The sequence below is a fragment of the Lampris incognitus genome, chromosome 9 (assembly GCF_029633865.1).
Source record: "Lampris incognitus isolate fLamInc1 chromosome 9, fLamInc1.hap2, whole genome shotgun sequence".
In the NCBI taxonomy this organism is placed as follows: Eukaryota; Metazoa; Chordata; class Actinopteri; order Lampriformes; family Lampridae; genus Lampris; species Lampris incognitus.
The window spans coordinates 46,772,269-46,798,505 of NC_079219.1; the positions used below are offsets into that span (position 1 = coordinate 46,772,269).

General features: G+C 43.8%; 1 protein-coding gene across 1 annotated transcript in view; it reads left to right on the plus strand.

Moving 5' to 3' along the window:
- znf385d (zinc finger protein 385D) overlaps positions 1-26,237 on the plus strand; it is a 190,692-nt gene that overhangs the window by 38,944 nt on the left and 125,511 nt on the right. The window contains exon 3 of the mRNA XM_056286291.1: positions 24,548-24,655. Within this exon, the coding sequence (XP_056142266.1) occupies positions 24,548-24,655 (108 nt within the window). The remainder of the gene's footprint in view (positions 1-24,547; positions 24,656-26,237) is intronic.

The window sequence follows — 26,237 nt, forward strand, 5'->3', positions numbered from 1 at the left end:
TGTGCTCTGTGTGTGTGTGTGTGTGTGTGTGTGTGTGTGTGTGTTGTGTGTGCTGTGTGTGTGCACGTGTGTCTCTGTGGGGGTTGGGGTGGGGGTTGAATCCAGATTGACTCGTGAGCAATCGAGTCATTCTGCCAAGAACTGCAGTGGAATATGTATCATGCCTGTGTACTTGTAGATTCGCCATGAACCCACCCTGATCCTTTTCACTGGTTTGTCACTTGACAATTTTCATCTTTGCGGCCCTCATTCATTTCAGATCGTGAGTACGCGGTGGACTCAGTGTGAAATAACATGTTTGTAGCTCAGTGCATGTTTCTAGCAAGAGGTCATTTTTTTTTCTCACGGCCCAGATGTTTTTAACTGGTGTCTGCTTTCCAGAACCCCGGTCCCAGCTTCCCAGCAGGCCGCTGTGTCTCTGCTGTTGTGTTCCTCCTGCCAGGACCTCATGCCAACTTCATGTGTCATCTTCTTCCCAAAGGTCCAGATAGTTGGATGAGGTTTATTGTGGAAGACCTTTGTGTAACATTTTCTTTTCCCTTGGTTCAGCCACAAACTTCAGCAGGTGAAGGAGAGAGAGTCCCTAGACAGTCTTGTTTTTCTATGAACTCTGTGTAAAAGAAAGGGTGTGACTCCTTTGCTGGGCTGTATTTCAGTGTACGTCATCGAATGGATGTCAGCATTACTAATGGCGATTGTTTGGTCCAGTCTATATTACCTTGCCCACACAAGTACAGTGAGTGTATTAAAGCACATTTTCCTTCAGTATATAATCATAATATGATTAAGTAGAAAAATGAGACCTGGTGTTATCCATATAATTACAGAGGCATTGAAATGGTAATTGAGTTTCTCAAAATCACCAAACAATCAATCTAAGCAGGGATTCATCAATACCGATGTCTGACATTGAGCCAACACCTGCAGGTTAAAATAGAGTATCAGTATCAGAGATTTTACCCAAGACTAAAATCCAGTACCAGAAGCCCTGAGTAACATGTCATAAATAAAAACAGAATGACTTGATTTACTTTATTTTTGGCACGTGGAAGTCTGTATTTCTTTAAAGTTGAAAAAAGGCTGATCTGTCTCAATTATTTTACCATTTGACCCCAAACTAATGTTCTAAATCGGCATAGTTAGCAAAACTAATGGATCGGTATCGGCCGATACTCAGAATCAGAATCAAGTTTACTGGCCATGTAGGTTTGCACAAATACGGAATTTGACTCCGGCTTCATGGCTCTCTCAGGGCACCTAACATAGAATAACAACACTACAACACAACAATCTTCAATTATATACACAAGGATTGATTTATACAGGTGAAATAAGAGGTGATAAAGTGCAATGGTGCAGAGAATATATTAGAGATAATGACATAAATGTAAGCAGGTTACTTACATACATGCCTGAGGTAGATGGACATGACAGAGCATACCAGTAATAATAACTTTATTTATACAACACTTTTATAAAACAATGTTACAGAGTGCTTTACAAAGAAATAAAACCAGGCAAGGCACAAATAAAAATAAGACCAAATAAAAACAGTATGAATAAATGAAAACAAATATCAAACATTTGTAAAAGCTTTAATAAAAAGAAACGTTATAAGATGAGATTTAAAAGAAGCTAGATAGATGGTTTGTCTTAGTTCAACAGGAAGAGAGTTCGATAGTGTGGGGGCTCTAACAGCAAAAGCCGATAACCCTTTCTAACAGACTGAGACCTAGGAATAACCAGCAGGGCTCCATCTGCAGATCTTAATGGTCGAGGGGGCGTATACCAGGTCAATAAATCAGAAATGTATGTAGGAGCAAGAGTGTTTAAGGCCCCAAAAGTGAGCAATAAAATGTTAAATCAATATGAAATATAGCAAGGAGCCAGTGTAGGGTGGCAAGCGCAACAATGATATGGTCATGCCTCTTTTTCCCAGTAATGAGCTGAGCAGCAGCGTTTTGTACCAACTGCAGACGGTGGAGGGAGCCCTTGCTGATACCTGAGTAAAGCATGTTGCAGTAGTCAAGCAGAGAATAGATAAAAGCATGTACATGTACCTAATTTTGGAGAGTACATTGAGTACAATATACTGTACATTGTACTGTATATACAAAATGGTTGGATTTATTTGACAGTGGTAAGCGTTCATTTGAATGGCAGCCCACAGAAAGAAATTGTTTTTATATCTGGTTGTTTTGGGGTACAGTGCTCTGTAGCGCCTACCAGAGGAGAGGAGTTGGAACATGTTGTGATCAGGGTGTGATGTGTCTGCAGTGATATTGCCTACCCGTTTCCTGAATCTAGAGGTGTATAAGTCCAGAATGGAGGGCAGGTTTGCACCAATGATTTTCGCTGCAGACTTAACTGTCCTTTGTAGTCTGTTCCTGCCCTGTTTGGTGGCTGATCCAAACCAAACCAGTGATGGATGTGCAGAGGACAGACTGCATTATTGCAGTGTAGAACTAAATCAACAGTTCCTGAGGCAGGTTGAATTTCCTGCGCTGGCAGAGAATGTACATCCTCCGCTGGGCCTTTTTGATGACTGTGTCAATGTTGGATGGCCACCTTAGGTCCTGGGAGATTGTGGAACAGAAATATGTAGGTTTTCAATGCAGTCACCATGCTGTTGAGTAGGGTGGGGGGGACATGTTTGAGGGGCTCCCCTCGAAGTCTACTGTCATCTCCACAGTTTTGAGTGTGTTCAGTTCCAGGTGGTTATGGCCGCACCAGTAGGCCAGCTGTTCAACCTGCCATCTATGTATATGTAGACTCGTCACCATCCCGGATCAGGCCAATGATGGTTGTGTCATTCACAAACTTCAGGAGTTTAACAGACGGGTCTCCTGAGGTGCAGTCATTTGTGTAGAGGGCAAAGAGTAGAGGAAAGAGCACACATCCCTGGGGGGGTGCCAGTGCTGTTTGTCCGGGTGCTGGATGGGATTTTCCCCAGCCTCACCAGCTGCGTCCTGTCTGTCTGGAAGTTTTTAATCTACTGGCAGATGGGGCTGGTGCAGTGAGCTGTGTGACTTTGGAGTGGAAGATATCTGGGACGATGGTGTTGAACCCTGAGCTGAAGTCCACAAACTGGAGAGATCCCTCCTCTTTTGCTCTCCCTGAGCTTTCTTCCTATTTTTTCTCCATGTTAAAGGTTTTTTTTTTTTATTAGGGAGTTGTTCCTAATCTAATGCGAGAGTCTAAGGACAGGATGTTGTGTTGTTGTAAAGCCCCTTGAGGCAAATATGTAATTTGTGATACTGGGCTACACAAATAAAATTGATTTGACTTGACTTAACTTGACCCTTGCGTGTGTCCTTGGGAAGTCAAGGTGTTGGAAAATGCAAACCCATGTTGAGTGCATCCTCCACTGACCTGTTTGCTTGGTAGGTAAACCGCAGAGTAGAACGGGGGGCCTGCGATTTCCTTCAGGTAGGCCAACACCAGTCTCTCGAAGGATTTCATGACCAAAGACATTAGGGCAATGGGCCCGTAATCATTTAATCCTATGATACAGGGTTTCTTGGGGACCAGGATTATAGTGGCACTCTTGAAGCAGATCACACATCTCCACTGGTCTTTTGAAGGTCAGTGTGAAAATGGGGGCCAGCTGGTCAGCACAGACTTTCAGACAGGAGGGTGACACGCCATCTGGGCCCAGTGCCTCCCTGGTCTTCTGTGCCTGGAAGAGCTGGTGGACGTCCTCAACACAGATCCTTAATGAAGATGGGGGGGCCAGTGGGGAGGGGAGAGGGGATGGCAGGGAGTGCAGTTGGTTGTGTGTTGTGGCCAGAGAGTGTGAGGGGTGTAAAAGTTTGCTTTTCAAACCTGCTGTAAAATCTATTTACATTGTCAGCCAGTTGATGGTTCCCTGCAGTGTGGGAGATGGTCTCCTGTGGTTGGTAATGTCTTTCAAACCTCTCCAGACTGATGATGGGTCATTGGCAGAAAACCTCTTTTTCAACTTTTCAGAGTAGCTCCTTTTTGCCACTCTGATCTCCTTTGTGAGTGTATTTCTGGCTTCGTTATACCGGATCCTATCTCCAACCCTGTAGGACTCGTCTTTAGCCTGATGGAGCGGCCTGAGTTTTGCTGTGAACCAGGGTTTATTGTTGTTGAAGGTACAGAATGTTTTGGTGGGTACACACGTCCTCACAAAAGCTGATGTAAGATGTCACAATGTCAGTAAGTTCATCCAGGTCTGTACTGAGCAGAGACATACTTGGAATCAGCATCAGCAATGAAAAAGGGAAAGTGGTGCATCCTTAATTTGAAGGTTTATTTTTTACATTATTCATATGTTATAACACTGAGCTATGCTTTCCTTTTGAGTTAGTGTATGTTTAATGGTGAAACAAAATGCCCATATTCACATTTATTTTCAGAATTAAAACTAGATTAGATATAAAATTCCCCCATTATTCATGATGCGTTGTAAATCAAACCAAATCTAATGTAATAAGTTTCAGCTGAGCATATGGAAATGTAATGAATCATGCTTTTTTCCTTTATTTCTCTTTGTGCAAGTGTAGTTTTCTAATACAATGAAAGTTCATTATGATCCCTCATCATGTTCTTCGATATCGACGGGTTGTGAGTTTAATTCCATGTTTGGTCACTGGCTGGAACTTAAAACCAGGCTTTCGCCCTTGAGACATTCCGGCAGGTTAAACATGTGCTGCAGCCAAACACACACGAATCCAACAGACATTTTATGAGGAAAAACATCCTCCTATTGTTTAAACCAGCTCCTAAAAGGTTCTAGCTTTATAGTTTATTGATGTTCTGAAAACACTGTGTGATGCCTCAAAGCTTTTTTTTTATGCTGAGAGTCTTTGTACTTATAAAAGTATCTGAGAGAGCCTGTGTACTCGGTAAACAGTATTCAGGAGTTTAAGTTGAAACTTGCTGTGCTTGGTAAGCCCTTGAATTTCCACTTTTTACATTTCATAAAAGTTAAGCTCAACAATTTTTAACACAAACCAAAAACAGTAGTGTGCAGTACAAGGTAGGTGCCCGAGTGGAGAAAGAAAGAACGAAAGAAAGAAATATTTAGTGTTTAGCTTTTCAATGTTTAAACACTTTATTTGGCGATATGTACAGTGTTACGCCCACCAATAAAGCCATTTAAATTTGAGAGCGAGAGAGAGAGAGAGAATGCATGTGTGTGTGTGTGTGTGTAGTGTACTAATTGTCCTTATTGTGCCCGGTTGTTTAACAGTCTTATAGCCAGGGGGTAGAACCTCTTTCTTAGTCTTTCTTTGAGGCTACAGAGGCATTTTCCTGACATCAATAACCTGAATAGGCTGCAGGGGTGGCTGGAGTCTGTGGAGATCCTGAGGGCCTTAGTCCTGCACTGCCTGGTAAAGATGTCTTGTAAGTTCACGGAGGGAAGTCCTGGTAACATGCTCTGCTAGACGCACCACCCACTGTAGAGTTTTACGATCCCGAGCAGAACAGGCAGTGATGCTCCCAGACATTGCTAAAGATTACTATTTTAAAAAAAAACTAAATTAACTACAGTTAATCATTTTGTCAGAACGGTTAGCATGGTGAATATCTCAAATAGTAATGTAATGTTCTCTATTTATATGGCGAAACACATTTTATCATAATTAGATTTGGGCTTATTGACCAAATATTGACAGACCCGAAGTAATATATATTCAGTTTGTATGGTAGACTTGGTGTAATTCAGTCATGTCATTAGCTCAGATGTCAGGGTGGAATAAACCACCCACACAACTGCTTTCACCTTTCCCAGCCAGAAGAGGTCTGTTCAGTCTTTCTTGTGGTGAAGCAGGTGGGTGTTTGTTCATTCCTGAAGGCTTTGTCACTAAACAGATGGGGGTACATACCAAACAAATCAGGAGGCTGCAGCAATGCAGGAAAACATCCCCTGCTGGAGACTCCTACAGAGCAAGATATACTACATCCTAACTCTGTGTGTGTGTGTGTGTGTGTGTGTGTGTGTGTGTGTGTGTGTGTGTGTGTGTGTGTGCGTGCGTGCGTGCGTGCGTGCGTGCGTGCGTGTGTGTATCAGGGGTTAAAATCTGATATCAACTTTGGAGCGGACAATTACATGAAATTTTCTCAAGAGTAATTCCTGAGGGGGACACCAAAAGTAGTGCTGTAACTCTACTAATGAACACGCTGTCACCCTGCCAGCTAAGGAACACTATCGCATTGCCAGCTTCTCTCACTGACTCGAAATCAAACAGCTGCAAACACAGGTTGATGTTACTCTATCTAGCTAGCAAAGGTTGCGTCCGAAATCACTTACTAATATACTATTTAGCACGCCAAAATACTATATGACATCTTTAGTATGTACGAAACCAGAGTATCCATGAAAAAGTATGCGGATGGCATACTACATCCAATGAAATATTGCAGTATGCAAGCACTGGACACTATGCTGGCATAAATACCCCACAATGTAATGCAGTAGTGACAACAACAGCTTAACAGACAATGGCAGATGGCGACCAAGGCGGCTCCGGTGTACCATCATTAATGCTTAAATTTAAGTGTAAGTATAAGGTTTCACTTTGCTAGGCGTAATATCTTTTTTAAAATTAGTTTGTTTGGTTACATCATTGTATGTAGACACACTGTTGTGGTTGCAATGTTAACTGAGGAGCTCGCTAAGGTTAATTTAGGCTAATTAGGAGACTAGCATTAGTAACATTATGTGACATAGATGAGAGAGGATAGGGGGACGTAGCTAATTTACCCAGATAATTTAGGTTACCTCTCTTCCTTTGCGTATTGCTAAATTCATTTGAATTAATGTTGATTCCCTAGGGACAGATGAGCTGACGGGAAAACTGATCTGTTGGCGAGTAGCCAACAAAAGCCTGTTTACAGGCTAACGTAATGCCGTCATCAAAGGTTTTGTGTAAGTTCAAAGAAGCAGCTGTTCTCTTTCAGGGTTTCCATGGGTCCTTTAAAAGTCTAAAAAAACTCTTAATTCAATAATCTGCATTTCAGGCCCAACAAAGTCTTATTGTTCTAAATAAAGAGTAATTATATGAGTACTCCGTTCCACTTAATTGTCCTATAAATCAGCTGAAATGCTGTGGTTATTCCCCCTGAACAAAAAGGTTGAGGAAGATAATTTTTTCTGAGAAATAAGCATGAAGCTGTTGGCCCTTATAATTGTGAAGTGGGTCTTAAGTTGTAGTCGAAGTGGTCCTAGAGATGTCTTAAAAAGTCCTAAATTTAACTTCGTGGACCTGCAGGCTCCCTGCTCTTTATTGTGTGTTCTTCATTAAACACCTTTAATCGTTTGCATCTGATACACTCTGCTGTTATAATTACTAACATAACTGTGTTTGCTTTAGGAGATTCATGAAAGAAACTGGTCTGCAGGGAGGACAGAGCCCTGCCTGGGTGAAGAAGTGATAAATTTTAAAACAAAAGTATAAAGTAGGTATATATATATATAATTTGTATGACTTGATGTTATGTAGGACTTGAAATGTCCCCAGTCAGGGATTAGTACTGAGGGTGGTGAGGCTACAGTGGCATCATGGAAGTGGTATGATACCATGGATGAGGAAATAGGGTGCAGGCCATCCATAACACATCCCATCCTTATTGCCTCAGCCAGCCTGGATGCTGATGTATTCCCACAACCCTTTAACACCGAGCGCAGGGAGGAGGAGGAAGACATTCCTGTGAGGAAGAGGAGAGTAGATGTTCTCCAGTACTTGAGGGAGGTTGAGGAGAGACACGAAGAGCGAGAAAGAGAGGCACAAGAGAGAAGGTTGAGAGAGGCAGATGAAAGACGAGAGATGGAGAAAATTGGGAGAGAAGAAGGAAGAGAAAGGGAGAGAAGAGAAAGGGAGAGAATAGACAGGAAGGAATAGAGAGGGAGAGAATAGACAGAAGAGGGAAGACACAAGGAGACAAAAGAGAGAGAGAGAGGAGTGTTTTCTCAAATTAATGAAACTTCTGGTTAGAAACAGAAAATAAAATAGTTGAATAGTTCAAAACAGTTTAAGAAAATAATTGAAAGGTTGAATTTTTAAAAAAATAATTTGGTATTTGATATTTTGCTCAGGATATTTAAGAGTTTTGATTGTACTTTTTTTTCATTGTTTTTGTTTTAGAAATGTATTAAAGATGGTTTGAAATCCACCAATAGCTTGAACTTTATTACTTTTTACCTGCGTAAATAACTGCTTGTAATTAATAAAGTGTACTTGTAGGCTAATTAGGTACAACATTTGGCATGTAGTGGGTCTTTCTTGTATTTGTGCATACATTTAAATGTTCCCTCCTCTGTAGTAACTGCCACTATATAGAATGTTGGTGATGTAGTGCCCGCAGCTGTTCACAATATAGTAGTACTTGCTACTTTTAATTTAATCGCCTTTTTGGTTAAACTGCAAATCAAGAATACTTAGTTAGTGTAAAGAGAAATATCTTCTGTTGTATTTTAATATACACACCACAGCAATCACAATTAACAAGTGACGTTTAATAAAGAAGTAATTTCACATTACACTCAACCAATTATGCTGTACTAATTAATGTACTTATTAAAACCATCAAATAAATACATAAAGAGAGAGAGAAAGAAAGAAAGAAAGAAAGAAAGAAAGAAAGAAAGAAAGAAAGAAAGAAAGAAAGAAAGAAAGAAAGAAAGAAAGAAAGAAAGAAAGAAAGAAAGAAAGAAAGAGAAAACCTTTTTTTCGGGTGGTGTGTCTTCCTCAAGATTGGGTCGTCTACCAGAGGCCTGGGAGTTTGAGGGTTCTGTGCAGTATCTTCGCTGTTCCTAGGACTGCACTCTTCTGGACAGAGACCTCAGATGTTGTCCCAGGAATCTGTTGGAGCCACTCTCCCAGTTTGGGGGTCACAGCCCCTAGTGCTCCTATTACCACTGGGACTACCATGAATTTCACTTTCCACATCCGATCTAGTTTTTCCCTCTGCCGTTAGTATTTCTCATGCTCTTATACTCTTTCTTCCTGATGTTGCTGTTGCTCAGGATTGCTACATCGATCACTACTGCTGTCTTACTTCGGGACTTCCAGTCTGTATTTAGCATTCAGTATATATATATATATATATATATATATATATATATATATATATATATATATATATATATATATATACACTACCGTTCAAAAGTTTGGGATCACCCAAACAATTTTGTGTTTTCCATGAAAAGTCACACTTATTCACCACCATATGTTGTGAAATGAATAGAAAATAGAGTCAAGACATTGACAAGGTTAGAAATAATGATTTGTATTTGAAATAAGATTTTTTTTACATCAAACTTTGCTTTCGTCAAAGAATCCTCCATTTGCAGCAATTACAGCATTGCAGACCTTTGGCATTCTAGCTGTTAATTTGTTGAGGTAATCTGGAGAAATTGCACCCCACGCTTCCAGAAGCAGCTCCCACAAGTTGGATTGGTTGGATGGGCACTTCTTGCGTACCATACGGTCAAGCTGCTCCCACAACAGCTCAATGGGGTTCAGATCTGGTGACTGCGCTGGCCACTCCATTACCGATAGAATACCAGCTGCCTGCTTCTGCTCTAAATAGTTCTTGCACAATTTGGAGGTGTGTTTAGGGTCATTGTCCTGTTGTAGGATGAAATTGGCTCCAATCAAGCGCTGTCCACTGGGTATGGCATGGCGTTGCAAAATGGAGTGATAGCCTTCCTTATTCAGAATCCCTTTTACCCTGTACAAATCTCCCACCTTACCAGCACCAAAGCAACCCCAGACCATCACATTACCTCCACCATGCTTAACAGATGGCGTCAGGCATTCTTCCAGCATCTTTTCATTTGTTCTGCGTCTCACAAACGTTCTTCTTTGTGATCCAAACACCTCAAACTTGGATTCATCCGTCCACAACACTTTTTTCCAGTCTTCCTCTGTCCAATGTCTGTGTTCTTTTGCCCATCTTAATCTTTTTCTTTTATTGGTCAGTCTCAGATATGGCTTTTTCTTTGCCACTCTGCCCTGAAGCCCAGAATCCCGCAGCCGCCTCTTCACTGTAGATGTTGACACTGGTGTTTTGCGGGTACTATTTAATGAAGATGCCAGTTGGGGACCTGTGAGGCGTCTGTTTCTCAAACTAGAGCCTCTAATGTACTTATCTTCTTGCTCAGTTGTGCAACGCGGCCTCCCACTTCTTTTTCTACTCTGGTTAGAGCCTGTTTGTGCTGTCCTCTGAAGGGAGTAGTACACACCGGTGTAGGAAATCTTCAATTTCTTAGCAATTTCTCGCATGGAATAGCCTTCATTTCTAAGAACAAGAATAGACTGTCGAGTTTCAGATGAAAGTTCTCTTTTTCTGGCCATTTTGAGCGTTTAATTGACCCCACAAATGTGATGCTCCAGAAACTCAATCTGCTCAAAGGAAGGTCAGTTTTGTAGCTTCTGTAACGAGCTAAACTGTTTTCAGATGTGTGAACATGATTGCACAAGGGTTTTCTAATCATCAATTAGCCTTCTGAGCCAATGAGCAAACACATTGTACCATTAGAACACTGGAGTGATAGTTGCTTGAAATGGGCCTCTATACACCTATGTAGATATTGCACCAAAAACCAGACATTTGCAGCTAGAATAGTCATTTACCACATTAGCAATGTATAGAGTGTATTTCTTTAAAGTTAAGACTAGTTTAAAGTTATCTTCATTGAACAGTACAGTGCTTTTCCTTCAAAAATATGGACATTTCAATGTGATCCCAAACTTTTGAACGGTAGTGTATATATATATATATATATATATATATATATATATATATATATATATATATATATATATATATATATATATATATATATATATATATATATATGTAACCCGCACTTTGCGTTCGGCCGTCGTCTCCCTACACGCCCTGGGACTCTGCGTTGTGTTTGTTGTAGTATGATGTTTGCGTGGAAAAGGAAGGAGGCGGAGGCTTGGGATCGTGGCTGAGACCTGGACACTTTACTGGCACTCGCTTACACTTCACCTCTCATCAATCAGCTGGCCGCTGGCCTCATCATACTCACAGCTCCCGGCAGACAAACAAAAAACATTTTTCTTTCAAAATAAAATTAAAATAAAAAGTGCAAATGTGCAAATAAACACATCTCATATCAAAATGCTACCTTACGGCAAAACCAAAGCAAATGTCATCCATTATAAATTAAATAAGGCACTTAGTACCCATAAAATTAAACAAAAAACCATGGATAATCTGCTCAAATAATACTGCATCCTGCGTTATATGCTATGCTAATGCTCAACAGGCTAGCCAACACTTTTTGTCACATTTCTCTTGCCAAATACAATGTTCGACATCAAACTTTAACTAGGTTATAAGCAAACTTGTCTATTAACACCACAGAATAAACAGTTAGACAATATGTGCGATATAAATCAATATTTTTATGATAATGCAGACCGCCAGTAACACTGCTCACCTTCCGGCAGACAAACAAAAAAACATTTATTAACGTAGCCTTTTGCCCGGGACAAGAACTAGGGGTACGGTGTTGCAAGAGGGACAAACATCGCCATTTGCGGCATTCCCAGGGGAACATAGAGCGTAACAGTGCCACCCTGTGGCGGATTTACATTACTACCTTACACACATATATATATATATATATATATATATATATATATATATATATATATATATATATATATATATATATATATATATATATATATATATATATATATATGGATAAGTACACACGTTGGTCTTTCACTAACGGGTTGGACCCTTTCGCGTCCCGACTGTGGCGGGGTTCGCAGACTGCCCCCCGAATTCTCTACTTTGGTGTCAGAAGTGGGATGGTGAAACCGTGAGGTCGTTGGAAGCGCGTGCGCCCAGAGGCGTGAGGAAGCTGATATGCTATGGAGGGGGGTAGTGTAACGTGCATGGATAAGTAGACACGTTGGCCCTTAAGTAACGGGTCGGACCCTTTAGTCGACTGGTTAACGTTGTCGCTTGCGGAATGGGAGGTTCGGGTTCGCGTCCCGACCGTGGCGGTTCCCGAATTGCCCCCCGAGTTCGCTACAATATATAATACAGCGAGTAAAGTACATTCTTTATTAAACAGTACAAGCCTGTTTCACGCCATAAACAATCATCAGTTGTGTGGATTATTTTGCTCCTTTGTTGAGCACTTTTCCTACCGTCGAGTGTTTCTTTTAACAAAGTTCTATCTATCTATCTATCTATCTATCTATCTATCTATCTATCTATCTATCTATCTATCTATCTATCTATCTATCTATCTATCTATCTAGTGTTTCTTTTAACAAAGTTATATCTATCTATCTATCTATCTATCTATCTATCTATCTATCTATCTATCTATCTATCTACACACACACACACACACACACACACACACACACACACACACACACACACACACACACACACACACACACACACACACACACAGTGCTTGATTGGGCCTGTACTCATCAGTACGCAGTACCGGGACTTCTGATTTTTACCCGTCTGCGTACCGGTACTTTTTACTGTGTACCGCCAACTCATGATGCAGGTACGCATATTGTAGTGCCTGTATGTTTTAATGGACTTCTACAGAGTGCGTCAGTAATCCCATCTCAAACACCATCTATGTAGTTCCTAAGAAGAGCCTGTGAAATTCAAGCTAATTATGTTGTAACGTGCATGAATAAGAAGACACGCTGGCCGCTGGCTCGCGGGCCTGACCCTTTAGTCGAGCGGTTAGCGACGTCTCCTGCGGTGTGGGCGATACGGGTTCGCTTCCCGGCCGCGGCAGTTCCTATGGTTACGTTGTCCCTCAAATTCACTACAATATTATATCAAATAAAGACTTCTCTACCCAGAATGCAACGTATTACCGCGTGTATTGACGTGCATAGCGCGCTCCAAAGGTGCTTTGTCACTGAACATGTAGCTAAGTTAGGTAGCTACCATAATGTTATTTCGAAGATGTTAGCCTGGCTTAATAGTGCGAAAAGAAAGCGGTTGTCGCCGGACAAGGAGCCGAAAGAAACTCCAGTTTATACTGGTGCAACTGCAAATACAGAAAATGCTGTTTTAGAAACTTTGTCTGACTGGGAGCCTTCTCTGGTCGATCCTCCTGCTCCAAGTTCAGTGGCTCCCACAGAGTCTTCTCTCCCGCTAACGTCGTCCGACCCTTGATACTGCTGTTCCCAAGACATTCTGGAGCCTTTTTTTTTAAGAATGTGAGTATAAAACAATACATACTAATATTGAAAAAAGTATATATGTTGAATACCTACTGATCAGCCACAACATTAAAACCACCTGCTTAAACCAGTATTTTTCATAATTAAAAACGTTTTAAACTGTTTGTCTTGAAACACTTAATATTTCATTATATGATGTGTACTTATATAAGCAGATAATCATAAGTTCTCATAAGATGTACCCAAATACTTAATTGTTGACCCATCTTGACCGTCACAGTATTGATTTGAGTGATTAGTTAAACAATATTTCTATTTATGTACAGGGAGCAGAAATGGAAAAAGAAAACTGGTCTCCCTCTCTGGATGGAGAGGACTAGACAGATAAATTCAAGAGTGAGTATCTAAGTTGTGATATCTTTATTCCAAGACACTTGTATAATCAAGTGGTCATCTCTCTCTCTCTCTCTCTCGCTCTCTCTCTCTCTGTCTCTCTCTCGCTCTCTCTCTCTCTCTCTCACACACACACACACACACACACACACACACACACACAAACACACACACACACACACACACACACACACACACACACACACACACACACACACACACACACACACACACACACCTCTGTTCTAATTGTTTGTGTCTAATTTGCAGATATGCTACTTCAATCAGAGATGACAGAGCTGGGACAAGGGCAAGCACCCTGAGAGACAACAAACAAGCGAGCAGAAAGCAAGTAGCTGCAATAAAACCACACAGTTGCCAACTCACTGTACATTGTATCAATTTAGACAAACCCTCTTTTCCTGTACAAAAATATGAACTAAATAAATTTGAAGATAAGGTTTGAAGTATTTTTACTCATTATCATTATTATTATTATTCTTTACAGAGAAATATGTCTGAAAATGATTAACTACTATGTGGTTTATCTAAGCAACTAGTATAGGGTTTATCTAGGCAAACCAGGCAAAAACACATGGTACCCACGAGAGCCACAAGTGCATGTGCTGAGCAGTTGCTGATTCAGAGTACTGGCACCTTTTTGATTCCAATTCAAGCACTGTATGTCTGTCTGTCTGTCTGTCTGTCTATATATATATATATATATATATATATATATATATCGATATAAACTTAGCACAAAAAGTAAGGAAATGTGTGTTTGGTAGATTATTTCTTTGTTGTAACAATGCTTCTTGGCAATGAATCTTATATCAGGCACCTGATTGTCAGCACCTGGGGTACCAGAAGCCCAAAACAAGAGTCAAGAGCAACAGCAAAATAAGCTGTTTGGCATTGGCAGAGAAGATCTGGCAAATTTTTCATGGGCACAACCCACATACTCAGCTGTGCTGCTCATCCCACAAATGCATGTTCCTTACAAATGCGGCACCATTTAAAAGGGAAATAAGCAGGCTTTCCAACGGTATAAGATTTATTGCCAAGAAGCATTGTTTACAACAAAGAAATGATCTACCAAACACAAATTTCCTTACTATTTGTGCTAAGTGTATATACGTATATATATACGTATATATCAACACATACAGGGAAAACGTTTTAATGCATTACAGTACAGGCCTGTTTCGTGCGTCGCGCACTCATCAGCTGCTAATGTGGTTAAACACAGAATTCTCTGTTTAGTGATTCAAGTAAATTCTTTATGAGACAGTACAAGCCTGTTTCATGCCGTATGCATGAATTTACTTGACTCACTGGAATATTTTGCTTCTTATTTGTTGAGCACTTTTCCTATCATTGAGTGTTTCTTTTAACAAAGTTTTATATACTAAACTACTATGCACCACACACCATATAGTATACTATGTGAAGCAATTTTCCAACACAATATGCAAAAAAATAAAAATGCATCCATTTACAAGAAAAAGATTGGGGCTATGACCCTAAAAGGGAGGACAGGCTTTATTAAATATAGTATTTGCACATATTTAGAAAGTCATGCTCTTATAGGGAAGGTACTTTAACCTCTGGAGCTGAAACAGCTGCAGACAGTTTGTCCCTTAATGTGTCCCGTCATGCTATTTCAGCACAGCCAGGTACTCCATTGCCTTTGTTAGAGGGCTCCATGTTATCGTCATCAACCAAGTCGCTATTGTCCAAAGAAATTTTGTGAAGAATGGCATAAAGGCAAGAACCTCTGCAGCAAATGTGGGACTCACTTCCAGGGCCTTAAATAAAATGGAACACCAATGGGTCTTCATCATCCCAAATCCTGTGAGTGCTTGTGGTTGAACCGTGCCTGCACAGGTTCACGGTAAGGGGTTATCAGACGCATAGGGGCAGCCAGGCAAGGGTATCCTGCATCTCCTAAAATATACTTGCCCTCTCGTGGGTAGAGCCGCCTAACATAAACAAGGCTATTTTTCAGGACAGCAGCATCATGTACTGCGCCTGCGTATTTAAAAAAGATGTCCTTAAACCGCCCCCGATGGTCACAGATGGCCTGCAGCTGTATGGAGGAAAACAGTTTTCTGTCGAAATAGCATTAAGCATTGACAGCTGGTGGTTTTATTCTTACATGGCAGCCATCAATTGCCCCAACTACCACACTTAATGCTGGACATCCAGCCAGGTCACTAAATCTGGAACCCATTTATTCCAGCTGGTCATCTCTTGGGATGTGGATAGTCTGCCCCAGGATACTGATGACTGCTCAGCTTATCCTGTATACAGTGTTATGCATTATGGACCTTGAGATATCAAAAGTTGTAGAGACAACTCTATACGAAGCAACATGAGTCCAGCCAGTAGACAAATACAAGAACTTCAATGTCCTTAGCCCAGCCATAGGGTACATCAAACTCAAGGGCAGCAGTTAAGGCTGAAGGTCAACCGTGTCATTCAAATACTGACATAGTATGATAGGGACCAGGTATTCAGTTGGCAGTATGTTATGGGGGTCACACATTAAAATGTGAACAAATTGAAGAATTAAAAGTAATTGTGTATGCTGGTCAGTTTACATAAAAGCCAAATAAAACCTGTGTTCCTCAACATATAATTTTGTTAAGCAATCTTTCCACTTAAACACAAGCTGGCACAAAAAGTATAAGTTTCAAGATTAGTTACACTAGTCTACATCAGTTACTCAGCTATACATTTATATAGCCTAATGCTGTGTAATGTCATGTTAGTTACATGTACAAGATGTTAAATACGTTTTTATTTATATAAACTAACCATTAAATTACACATAAAATAGACGCTGCATATTAAAAATTAGTGATGAGGGGCATCCGGGTGGCGTGTCAGTCTATTCTGTTGCCTACCAACTCGGGGCTCCCCGGATTGAATACCTGTGTTACCTCTGGCTTGGTCGGGCGTCCCTACAGACACAATTGGCCGTGTCTGCGGGTGGGAAACCGGATGTGGGTATGTGTCCTGGTTGCTGCACGAGCGCCTCCTCTGGTCAGTCGGAGCGCCTGCTCGGGGTGGGGGGACTGAGGAGAATAGCGTGATCCTCCCACGCGCTACGTTCCCCTGGCGAAACTCCCCACTGCCAGGTGAAAAGAAGTGTCTGGCGACTATTGTATTTAGAAATCACGTCAGGACACAGCGCTGTCGCTCGACACAACCTCTCCGTGGCATTCGTTATTTAGACTGACCCAGCATCAAAGGCAGACTCGATCAAACAACCCAGAGCCCGCAGGCATCACCAATCGATCCCAGCACAATAGAACAGCACCAAATCAAATGCAGCACTGTCGATGTGTGCATACATAACATTCCCCCCCCCCCCGGCAGGATTTCAAACATGAAAGGTTGACACAAAGTCCTCTAGGTGGCCAGGGCGTAAATGTGTGCGAACAGGTCGCGGGGCGGCCTGAGGCTGGGCAGGCCGAGGTGGGGAGGGAGATGGCAGGGGAAGCTGAGGCCCAGAAATGTCTGGGGCCCGTGTAGGAGCTGCATGAAGCCCCGGGGCGTCTCACCATGCTGAGGGAATGGCTATGGTTGTGTCACCAGCTGTGTGTGGCGGAGCTGACACCTTCCGTAGACGACTGGAGTGCCACCGAGTGCCATCGCTGAGGAGGTAAGTGGCTGGGCCCAGCTGACGGGTGACTTGGAGAGGAGAGGACCAGTATGAAGCCATTTTATTGTCCCTGTGGGGCCTGCGGACCCTGACCCAGTCTGACACATTGATGTCTGGCACCCTGGTTCGTTTTGACTGGTCAAACCGTTGCTTCATCCGCGTCTGCTGACGAGTGACTGAGGCTCTGACCCCAGAGGGAGGTGCCTGAGGTGTGGAGGGGCGGAGCCTGTCAAGGGGCATGCACAGTTCCCGGCCTAGCATGAGAGAGGATGGGGAGACGCCTGTGGTCGAGTGCTGTGTGGCCCGATAGTGCAGCAGAGTGTGACGGATGGCCTGCGTGAAAGAGCACCCTTGGGCCATGTGTGCTCTGAGGCCGTTCTTCAGGGACTGGTGAAAACGTTCAACGCCGCCATTGGCCTGGGGGTGGTAGTACACAGTGCGTATATGATGGATGCCCTTGCTTTCGAGATAAGCAGTGAACTCGGCAGAGACCAGCTGAGGGCCGTTGTCAGTGGTGATGGCCTTTGGGAGGCCCCAGCGAGAGAAAAGAGAGTCCAGGAAGTCGATGATGATCTGTGAGGTGACAGTGCCGGAAGTGGTGAGTTCAGGCCATTTTGAGTGTAGATCGTAGGCGACCACCATGAAGCGTTGGTGGTGGGGAACTCCATGGATCTCACCACAAATGTCCAACTGCAGGTGTTCCCAGGGCTGAGAGGGCCAGGCGAGAGGTTGCAGGGGTGGGGGAACCTGGTGGCCAGTCTTGCCACTCACAAGGCAGGCAGAACAGTCCTTCACCAGAGCCTCAATATCTCTGTCTATCCCCGGCCACCACACCAGGTCTCGGCAGCGCTGTTTCAGTTTCACAATGCCCAGGTGGCCTTCATGCGCCGTATTCAAAACACGTGCACGGAGAGCAGCTGGGACCACTGTGCAAAACCCAGGTGCCACGCAGGTGTCGTTCCAGCAGGAGAGCTGCTCCTGTCTGACTCGGGCGAACGCAGCCAGCTCCTCTGGGACCTTGTGAGGCCAGCCGTTCTGGATGTAGGTGCGGAGCTGGGAGAGGACAGGGTCCTGTTCGGAGGCTGCCCTCAGCTCCTGCAGAGAGACAGTGGCCTGGAGGGGTGTGTGTAGCATTTGGACAATGTCCTTTTCCACACAGTCAGTGTCCGTCTGTGGAGCTGGGGTGGAGACAGAGCGAGAGAGCAGGTCGGCGACAACATTGTCTCTGCCTGGGGTGAACTGCAGGCTGAAGTTGTACTGGCAGAGGCGGTCAGACCAGCGGTGCAGCCTCAGGGGTTTGTGGCCTGTCCCAGATGTGGACAGCAGCGCTGTCAGGGCCTGGTGATCTGTCCTGAGGGTGAAGGAGCGGCCATAGAGGTAGAGGTGCCACCTTTCACAAGCCCAGATACAGGCTAACGCCTCACGCTCACCCACGGAGTACCGCTGCTCGGTCAGGTTGAGGGCACGGGAGGCGAAGGCAATGGGCTTCTCCACACCGTTCTGGGTTTGAGACAGCACGGCCCCTATCGCTGTGGCTGATGCGTCACAGGTCACCAAGGTGGAGCTGGAGATGTCGAAGTGAGCCAACACTGGTGGTGAAGTCAGTTGAGTCTTGAGATCACGCACAGCGTCACTGCATGCCTTTGACCACACCCATGGCTCGTCCTTACGCAGCAGCTGGCGCAGGGGGGCTGTGATCGCAGAGTACTGGGGAAGAAACCTCAGGTAGTAACTTGTCATACCCAGGAAGGAGGCGACCTGGGCGGCCGAGCTGGGCTCAGGGATGGCCTGAATGGCGTCCACGTTGGATTGTAGTGGAGTTACACCGCTCGCTGACAGCCGGAACCCCACGAAGTCGATGGCTGGCACAGAGAGGACACATTTCTCAGCATTGAGAGTTAGCTTGTGCTTGGACAGGGCTGCGAAGACCATGTTAAGGCGCTTGTCGTGGATTTCACTGGTGGGCCCGTGTACCACTGTATCGTCCAGATAAATGGCCACGCCCAGTATGCCAGCCAGCACGGAGACCATGATTTTCTGGAAGCAGCTAGGGGCGGAGCTGAGACCGAAAGGCATCCTGGTGTAGCGAAACACTCCTGCATGTGTCACAAAGGCTGTGAGGTTTCGGCTGCTGGGGTGGAGGGGCACCTGTAAGTACCCCTGTCTGAGGTCGAGCTTGGAGAACACCTCAGAGCCATAGAACTGAGCAGTGAGTTCTTCTGAGGTGGGCAGTGGATACTTATCAGGGACCACTGCCTTATTTACTGCACGTAGATCGACGCAGACACGCAGGCCCCCCGACTTCTTCTTAGCCACCACGAGGTTTGAGACCCAAGGTGACGCGTCCACCGGTTCAATGATGCCAGCTTCCAGCAGTTGTTGCAGCTCGGCGGAGACCCCATCACGGAGAGCCAACGGGATGCGGCGCAGTGGTTGGATGACAGATTTCACAGCAGGGTTGAGGAGAGGTTGATGGGTGAAGGCGGAGAGGCAGCCCAGCCCCATAAACAGCGATGGCCACTTCTGCTGCCAAGGTGTGGCGACAGTCAGGATTGCTGCCCCCCTTGTGTCTAAGAGGGAGAACCCCAGAGCGGAGAACAGGTCCAGGCCCATCAGGTTGGCCCCACGGCGTGCCACATGAAAAACTGCATTGGGCACCAGCTTGGTTCCATAGCGGACAGTCAGTTGGAGAGAGCCAACCAGATCGATTTTGGAGTCACCATACCCACAGAGGACAGCTGAGGGTGCGGACAGTGGCAGTGAACCGAAAAATTGACTGTAGGTATCAACATTCAGGAGAGACACACTTGCACCGGTGTCCAACAGCAGGGGGATGCACACATCATTAATGTTGACTGTGCATGATTTGAATTACACTGGCCCAGAGCTCACCTTGTGAATGACGGCGGTTGAAGACTGGGGGGTGTGGCCCTCTGACCCAGCCGGGGAAGATCGACAGACGTTGGCAAAGTGATTGTGCTTACCGCAGCTACGGCATGTCTGGCCACGGGCAGGGCAGTTCTGAGCCCTTGAACCATGAGACCGAGACCCACAGTTACCACAGGACTGTTGAGGGCGGGGCCGAGAACGCCGTCGTTGCAGTTGCAAGACGTCCCCAGTGGAGTCGGCGTCCGCCTCGCTCTGGTTGGGTTGCGTCCCGAGGGGCAGCCGTGAGTAGAGGGAGGAGTCGTTGGCAGCTTGACTGGAGGTGGCCACTTGCTGTGTATTTAGCATAGCAGCACACTCAGCTGCTCCCTCAACCTGTAGTGCGATGGTAATTGCTCTGGACAGCAGCAGATCGTCTTTTTCCAGCAGGAGAGTCTCACGCACCTTTGCGTTGTTGGTGTGTTTGATTAGCTGGTCGCGAACCATCTCGTCCTGAGGCGCGCCAAACTTGCATGAGCTAGCTAGCCCTCGCAAATTAGCTACGTACTGCCGCACAGACTCACCAGGCAGTTGGTGTCGCTGACGGAATATAAATCGCCGAAGAAGGGCACTCTGTGGAGCAGCGAAATGGGTGCTCATAAGTCCCACAGCTTCGGCAAAGCTTGTGACGTTCCCCAGAGACCCGAGCACACGATGACCCTCTGCTCCCAAGCAGTGTAGCAACAGAGCCGTCTTCCTAGCCTGGCTCACGTCGTCGAGCCCTGAGGCGATGATGTAATTTTCAAAACTATGTAGCCAGCGAGTCCATGGTACCGGAGGCTCGCCAGGTAAAGCCAGGAAGGGGGCAGGTGGTGGGAGGGAGATATCAGCCATCCTCGTCGCCAATATTGTATTTAGAAATCACGTCAGGACACAGCGCTGTCGCTCGACACAACCTCTCCGTGGCATTCTTTATTTAGACTGACCCAGCATCAAAGGCAGACTCGATCAAACAACCCAGAGCCCGCAGGCATCACCAATCGATCCCAGCACAATAGAACAGCACCAAATCAAATGCAGCACTGTCGATGTGTGCATACATAACAGCGACTCCACATGTATCGGAGGAGGCATGTGGTAGTCTGCAGCCCTCCCCAGGTAGGCAGAATGGGTGGAGTAGCGACCGGGACGGCTCGGAAGAGTGGGGTAATTGGCCGGATACAATTGGGGAGGGGAAAAAAGGGGGGGTCAGTGATGTTGTCACCTGCGACCATTGGAATAGTTGCTTAACCTTTCCAGTAATTCATGAATCAGGGACAATTTATTGTCATTTCAGTAACTGAAGGACGAAGATGCCTGCGAGATACATGGCGAGTTTGCCTGTGGTTTGCATTTTTAACAGCCGAAGTACTCCTACAGACACGAAGAAAAACAAAAACTGGAGACTCCTGCCTGACCTCATCCGTTAACCTGACCATCACCATTGCAAACAAGAAAGGGCTCAGAGCCGATCCTCGATGTAATCCCACCTCCATCTTGAACCCATCTGTCATTCCAACCACACACCTCACCACTGTCACACTGCCCTCATACATATCCTGCACCACTCCTACATACTTTTCTGCCACTCCCGACTTCCTCATAATACCAAACGTCCTCTCTCGGCACCCTGTCATATGCTCTCTCTTTCCCCTTAATCCACAAAGACAACTCCTTCTGGCCCATTGTCAAAGCAAACATTGAATCTGTAGTGCTCTTTCATGGCATGAAACCATGCTGCTCGCTAATCATCACCTCTCCTCTTCACCTAGTTTACACTACTATTTCCCATATCTTCATACTGTGGCTGAGCAACTTTACATGGCTAAAACACTAATGGCAATTTAAATAACTTTTCTCCACTGAATTGTTTTTGTTAGGTACTTACTTCGTTGCATTTTATCCGACATTATTTTTTGATGCCGCACATGATGTATCACCTCTGAACTCTGAATCATTCGTCTGTCTCATGGAAGCAGCTCCAGTCTGCCTGCTAGCTTTAGCACGAAGGGCTCGTCTCATTTGTTCTGAAGCTAGCGTAGCAGGAGCAGGTGGAGGCTTGTTGGTCGCTCCTTGTTAACTATAACAGCTGACTCCTTGTCTCTTACTGGGGCGCAATGTTTAAACAAAACGAGTGCTCCTCTAGAGCGACAGCAGAAACTACGGAAGCAGTCTGAGCCACTAACAGCTATAAAGTGACTGAAAGCACATTTAGAAGAAAAACGTTTATAATATTTCGTCTCTTTGTCAACAAAAATAAAGTTTTTTTATACTTGTCTTTTTTCATCAAGAATATTGCCTCTTGATATCGTCACAGTGTATAATTACGTCGGTGAAGTCTCGTCTTAGTCGTGGAAAAAAAGGTCGTTGACGAACATATTTAGACATAGTTCTTGCGAATGAATTTAACGCTAGTTTGTACTGGAGGTCAGCCACCAACGATGATTCCCACACACGCGCTGTACCTGCATCACGTGCCACTGCCAAGGGCTGCGGGGTGGGAGGCAGTGGATCAAACCATTGTGAGGCAAAGGCCGGGGGGGGGGGCGCGATTTTTTTTAAACTTAAGAATGCGCTATTAGGTATCTATAATCAGCACAAGTGCTTTCATTGCGTATTATTGATATTATTGAAATTACATAGTTATGTTTAGAGTGGTATATTAGGGAGGGGAGGGAGATCATAATTTCCCCAGGATGGGGGTCGTGTCCCCCCTGAATGTGTGTGTGTGTGTGTGTGTGTGTGTGTGTGTGTGTGTGTGTGTGTGTGTGTGTGTGTGTGTGTGTGTGTGTGTCTGTGTGTACACAGGTGATGGAGGTGTTTTGTCATTTATATGTTTATGTTTTGGATGAGTCATTTCTGGTCCGAATTAAGTGTGTGCTTGGGGATACATCTGAATTGCAGCTATAATTATAAGGTTTTTTTTATATATATAATATATCATGTTTTATCAAAAGGAGTTGAATCAAGTGCAACTGGACTTGGTATATACCAAGTCCATGGTATGTCTGTGAATGTTCTCATTCATCCAGGTCATGGTTATCGAGTTGAATCAAGTGCAACTGGACTTGTTTTATAATTAAGGTCCACAACCTTTGAAACATAACGTAAAATGGCATACAGAGCGCATCTTGCATCCATGATGGAGGTTTTCAGATTTGGATGTAAAATAATTAAATTGAATTTTACATATGACTTAGAAAATGAGCTAACAATGGAAAAAAAGGTAAATTTTCATTTCAAATTTAAAACTTTAACCACAGCACGGCAGGCCTTATTAATCAGCAATATGATGTTCTGATTGCACTTTACCAGATGATTGCTATGCTATTTCAATAAGGGATTTTACCTGCTGGATTTCATGTATGTGTGTGTGTGTGTGTGTGTGTGTGTGTGTGTGTGTGTGTGTGTGTGTGTGTGTGTGTGTGTGTGTGTGTGTGTGTGTGTGTGTGTGTGTGTGTGTATGTATATTATATATATCTATATAAACATACATCAAAATTGATGCAACCAAAATCACTTCAGTCCCTGCTATTAATATGGTTGTAGCAAGATATGATGTCTTGCTACAGTATAGTAGATCATCCTCTGTCGGCACTTTGTAAACAGCAGAGAGAACTAGCACTGTCTGTGTTGGTGTAAGCTTTAAAGGTCGCTGGCTATCTTTTAGGCTTTTGCCACAACTGAAACATCAATCAATCAATCAATCAAGTTGCATTTTATAAAGTGCTTTTCTTGATTCTTCCATATTTGGTTTTCGCCTTAGGGATGAAAGGGAAAGTGATGTTAAGGATGATTATGTCATATGAAATCGCCTGTCAAAGTTCACTGAGGTTGAACGTTACTGTGGAACGAGGAGCATATTGCAGATGGATGACAATACCTTTTCATGGAAGCATTGAGCAAGACACCTAACACCTAACTGCTTCTGATGAGCCAGTTGTTAGTACATTGTTTTGTTTTACACTTCCGTTGGCGTATGAGTAAGTGGGTGTGTGTGTAGGTGAATGTGATACATTTACTGATTGTAAAGTGATGTGAGTGGCCGTTGCAGCTAGAAAAGTGCTATATGCAGTCTATTTATGTTGAAATGGCAGTTGTACTGAATCTTGAATCTTAAAGTTTAATTTGAATGCTGAAGTCTCTTCTAAGTGAGCAAAATAAAATTCTGATTTCCCATCCAACTGTGTTGGTGTCTGGATGTCAGAGCACCTGTTGTAACAGAAGATAGATGTTCTGCTTCCTGGAAAGCTGTGGGCAGAATGGGACGGATGAGTTAGGCTGATTATGTTAGCTGTTCTGTTTCTTAATCGACCCCTCTGTGTCTTGCTCTCTCTCTCTCTCTCTCTCTCTCTCTCTCTCTCTCTCTCTCTCTCTCTCTCTCTCTCAGATGGACCCGGTTCAGAAAGCTGTTCTGCGTCATACACTTGGAGCCCCTCCCACCGCCAAGAGGAAGCACGTCTCATGCAGCGTTTGCCAGCTGAGGTTCAACTCGCAGGTGATTGGGTTTTCTCTCAGATGAGAGAGTTTAAACGGCATGTTTTCACCTATGGGAAAACAGAGCTGAACAACAAGAGATAAATTCACATGATATATAAATCATATCTCCCTGCCTTTGACCTCAATATACCTAAACATATTTTTTTAGTGAGGAAACCAAATCTATACACCTGTTTGGTGCTCGGATTAACCAGTGATGGTGTCAACCATGTTGACTGTTATGTTTGGTTGAGAGAGCACACAAATCTGGGGTCAAGACATACACATGCACATACCATAATTGCAAGCATTAAAATATGTCTGATGACATGAGTTTAATTGCTTGCATGTGATTCCCAGCATTGTTTGCCTCTGGTCTCCAAACTCGTGCAGGAAAATTGTGTGAAATCAGGATTTATGCTGATTTGAAAAGACCCAGAGACTCATTTAAGAAATGTTCTGACACACAAATTTATTCGTACACAAATCCTTCTTCCTTCTGACATCTATTCTCGACCACTTGCAACTAGCAATCACCCAGGCTTGCAAAGACATTAGTGTTAGCCAACTGGTGTCTAAATTCAGGGTTAGCCAGGCTCTGAGTCTTCTCTTCGAGACAAATTTGGGGGCTAAAACATTTCATGAGTGTGTAAGAGCAAATTTGTGCATAAGAACATTTTATAAATGAGGCCTCAGGTCTGGCCTCATGATCTTATTCTGCCCACCCAGATGAGCAGGCACAATCACAAGCTGTTTTATCTGCCAAGGGAGCTTTTTACTAACCAGGAGTTTGACTCCATGTGTTGCTCACTTTAACAAAACAGAACAGAAACCTCAAGAATAACCATGTTCTGCCAGATCATTTTTCTTTATGTAAATTCTAAGAGGGTTTAGATAGATGGAGAGGAAGGAAAGAAAAGATTATGTTATGATTTTTATTCTAGCCTAGAGAGCAGAGCTGCATACATCCATTCAGTCTTGGAAGCAGATCGATACGAGTCAGCAGGGAGTCGATTTGGAAAAAAAATGGCACCCTCATCAAGTTGAAATAATCCACTCTCTGCCATCTGCTATTTCATGATTTATTGTGACATAATATTGTCGCCACTGTTTAGATGCTACACAAATCTTTATCAGGTTATGATTAAGTCCTTCTGGATCCATCTGGCTCCAGAGGAATGGGTCTCAACCCACTCTAGAATCTCTGCTATAAGACCCACTGATTCTACATAAATGCCAGGAAAACTGCTACTCCTCTCTGGTGATGGCCTTCCATTGCTACTTGGTACACCATTACTTTATTTACAAAAGGAAAGACAAAAACACATCAACTCAGTCCACCCTCAGAAGGATTGTTTACAAATGGAAATGAGATTTGAGTACATATTACATTGAAGTACAAAACCATGGGAGTGCATGCATTTAGGATCTTTCTGTAAAGGCATGGAGAGCTGATTCCTCTGAATGACATGGAGTCTACTGTCATCTATAGGTTTTTACTCAGGTAAATCGTGTTGTATGGGTTTTGGTTTATATGCTTTTGTAGTAGCTGCCATACATTTAGTAGTTATGATATTTAGTTGTGAGAAGTTGAGCTCTGG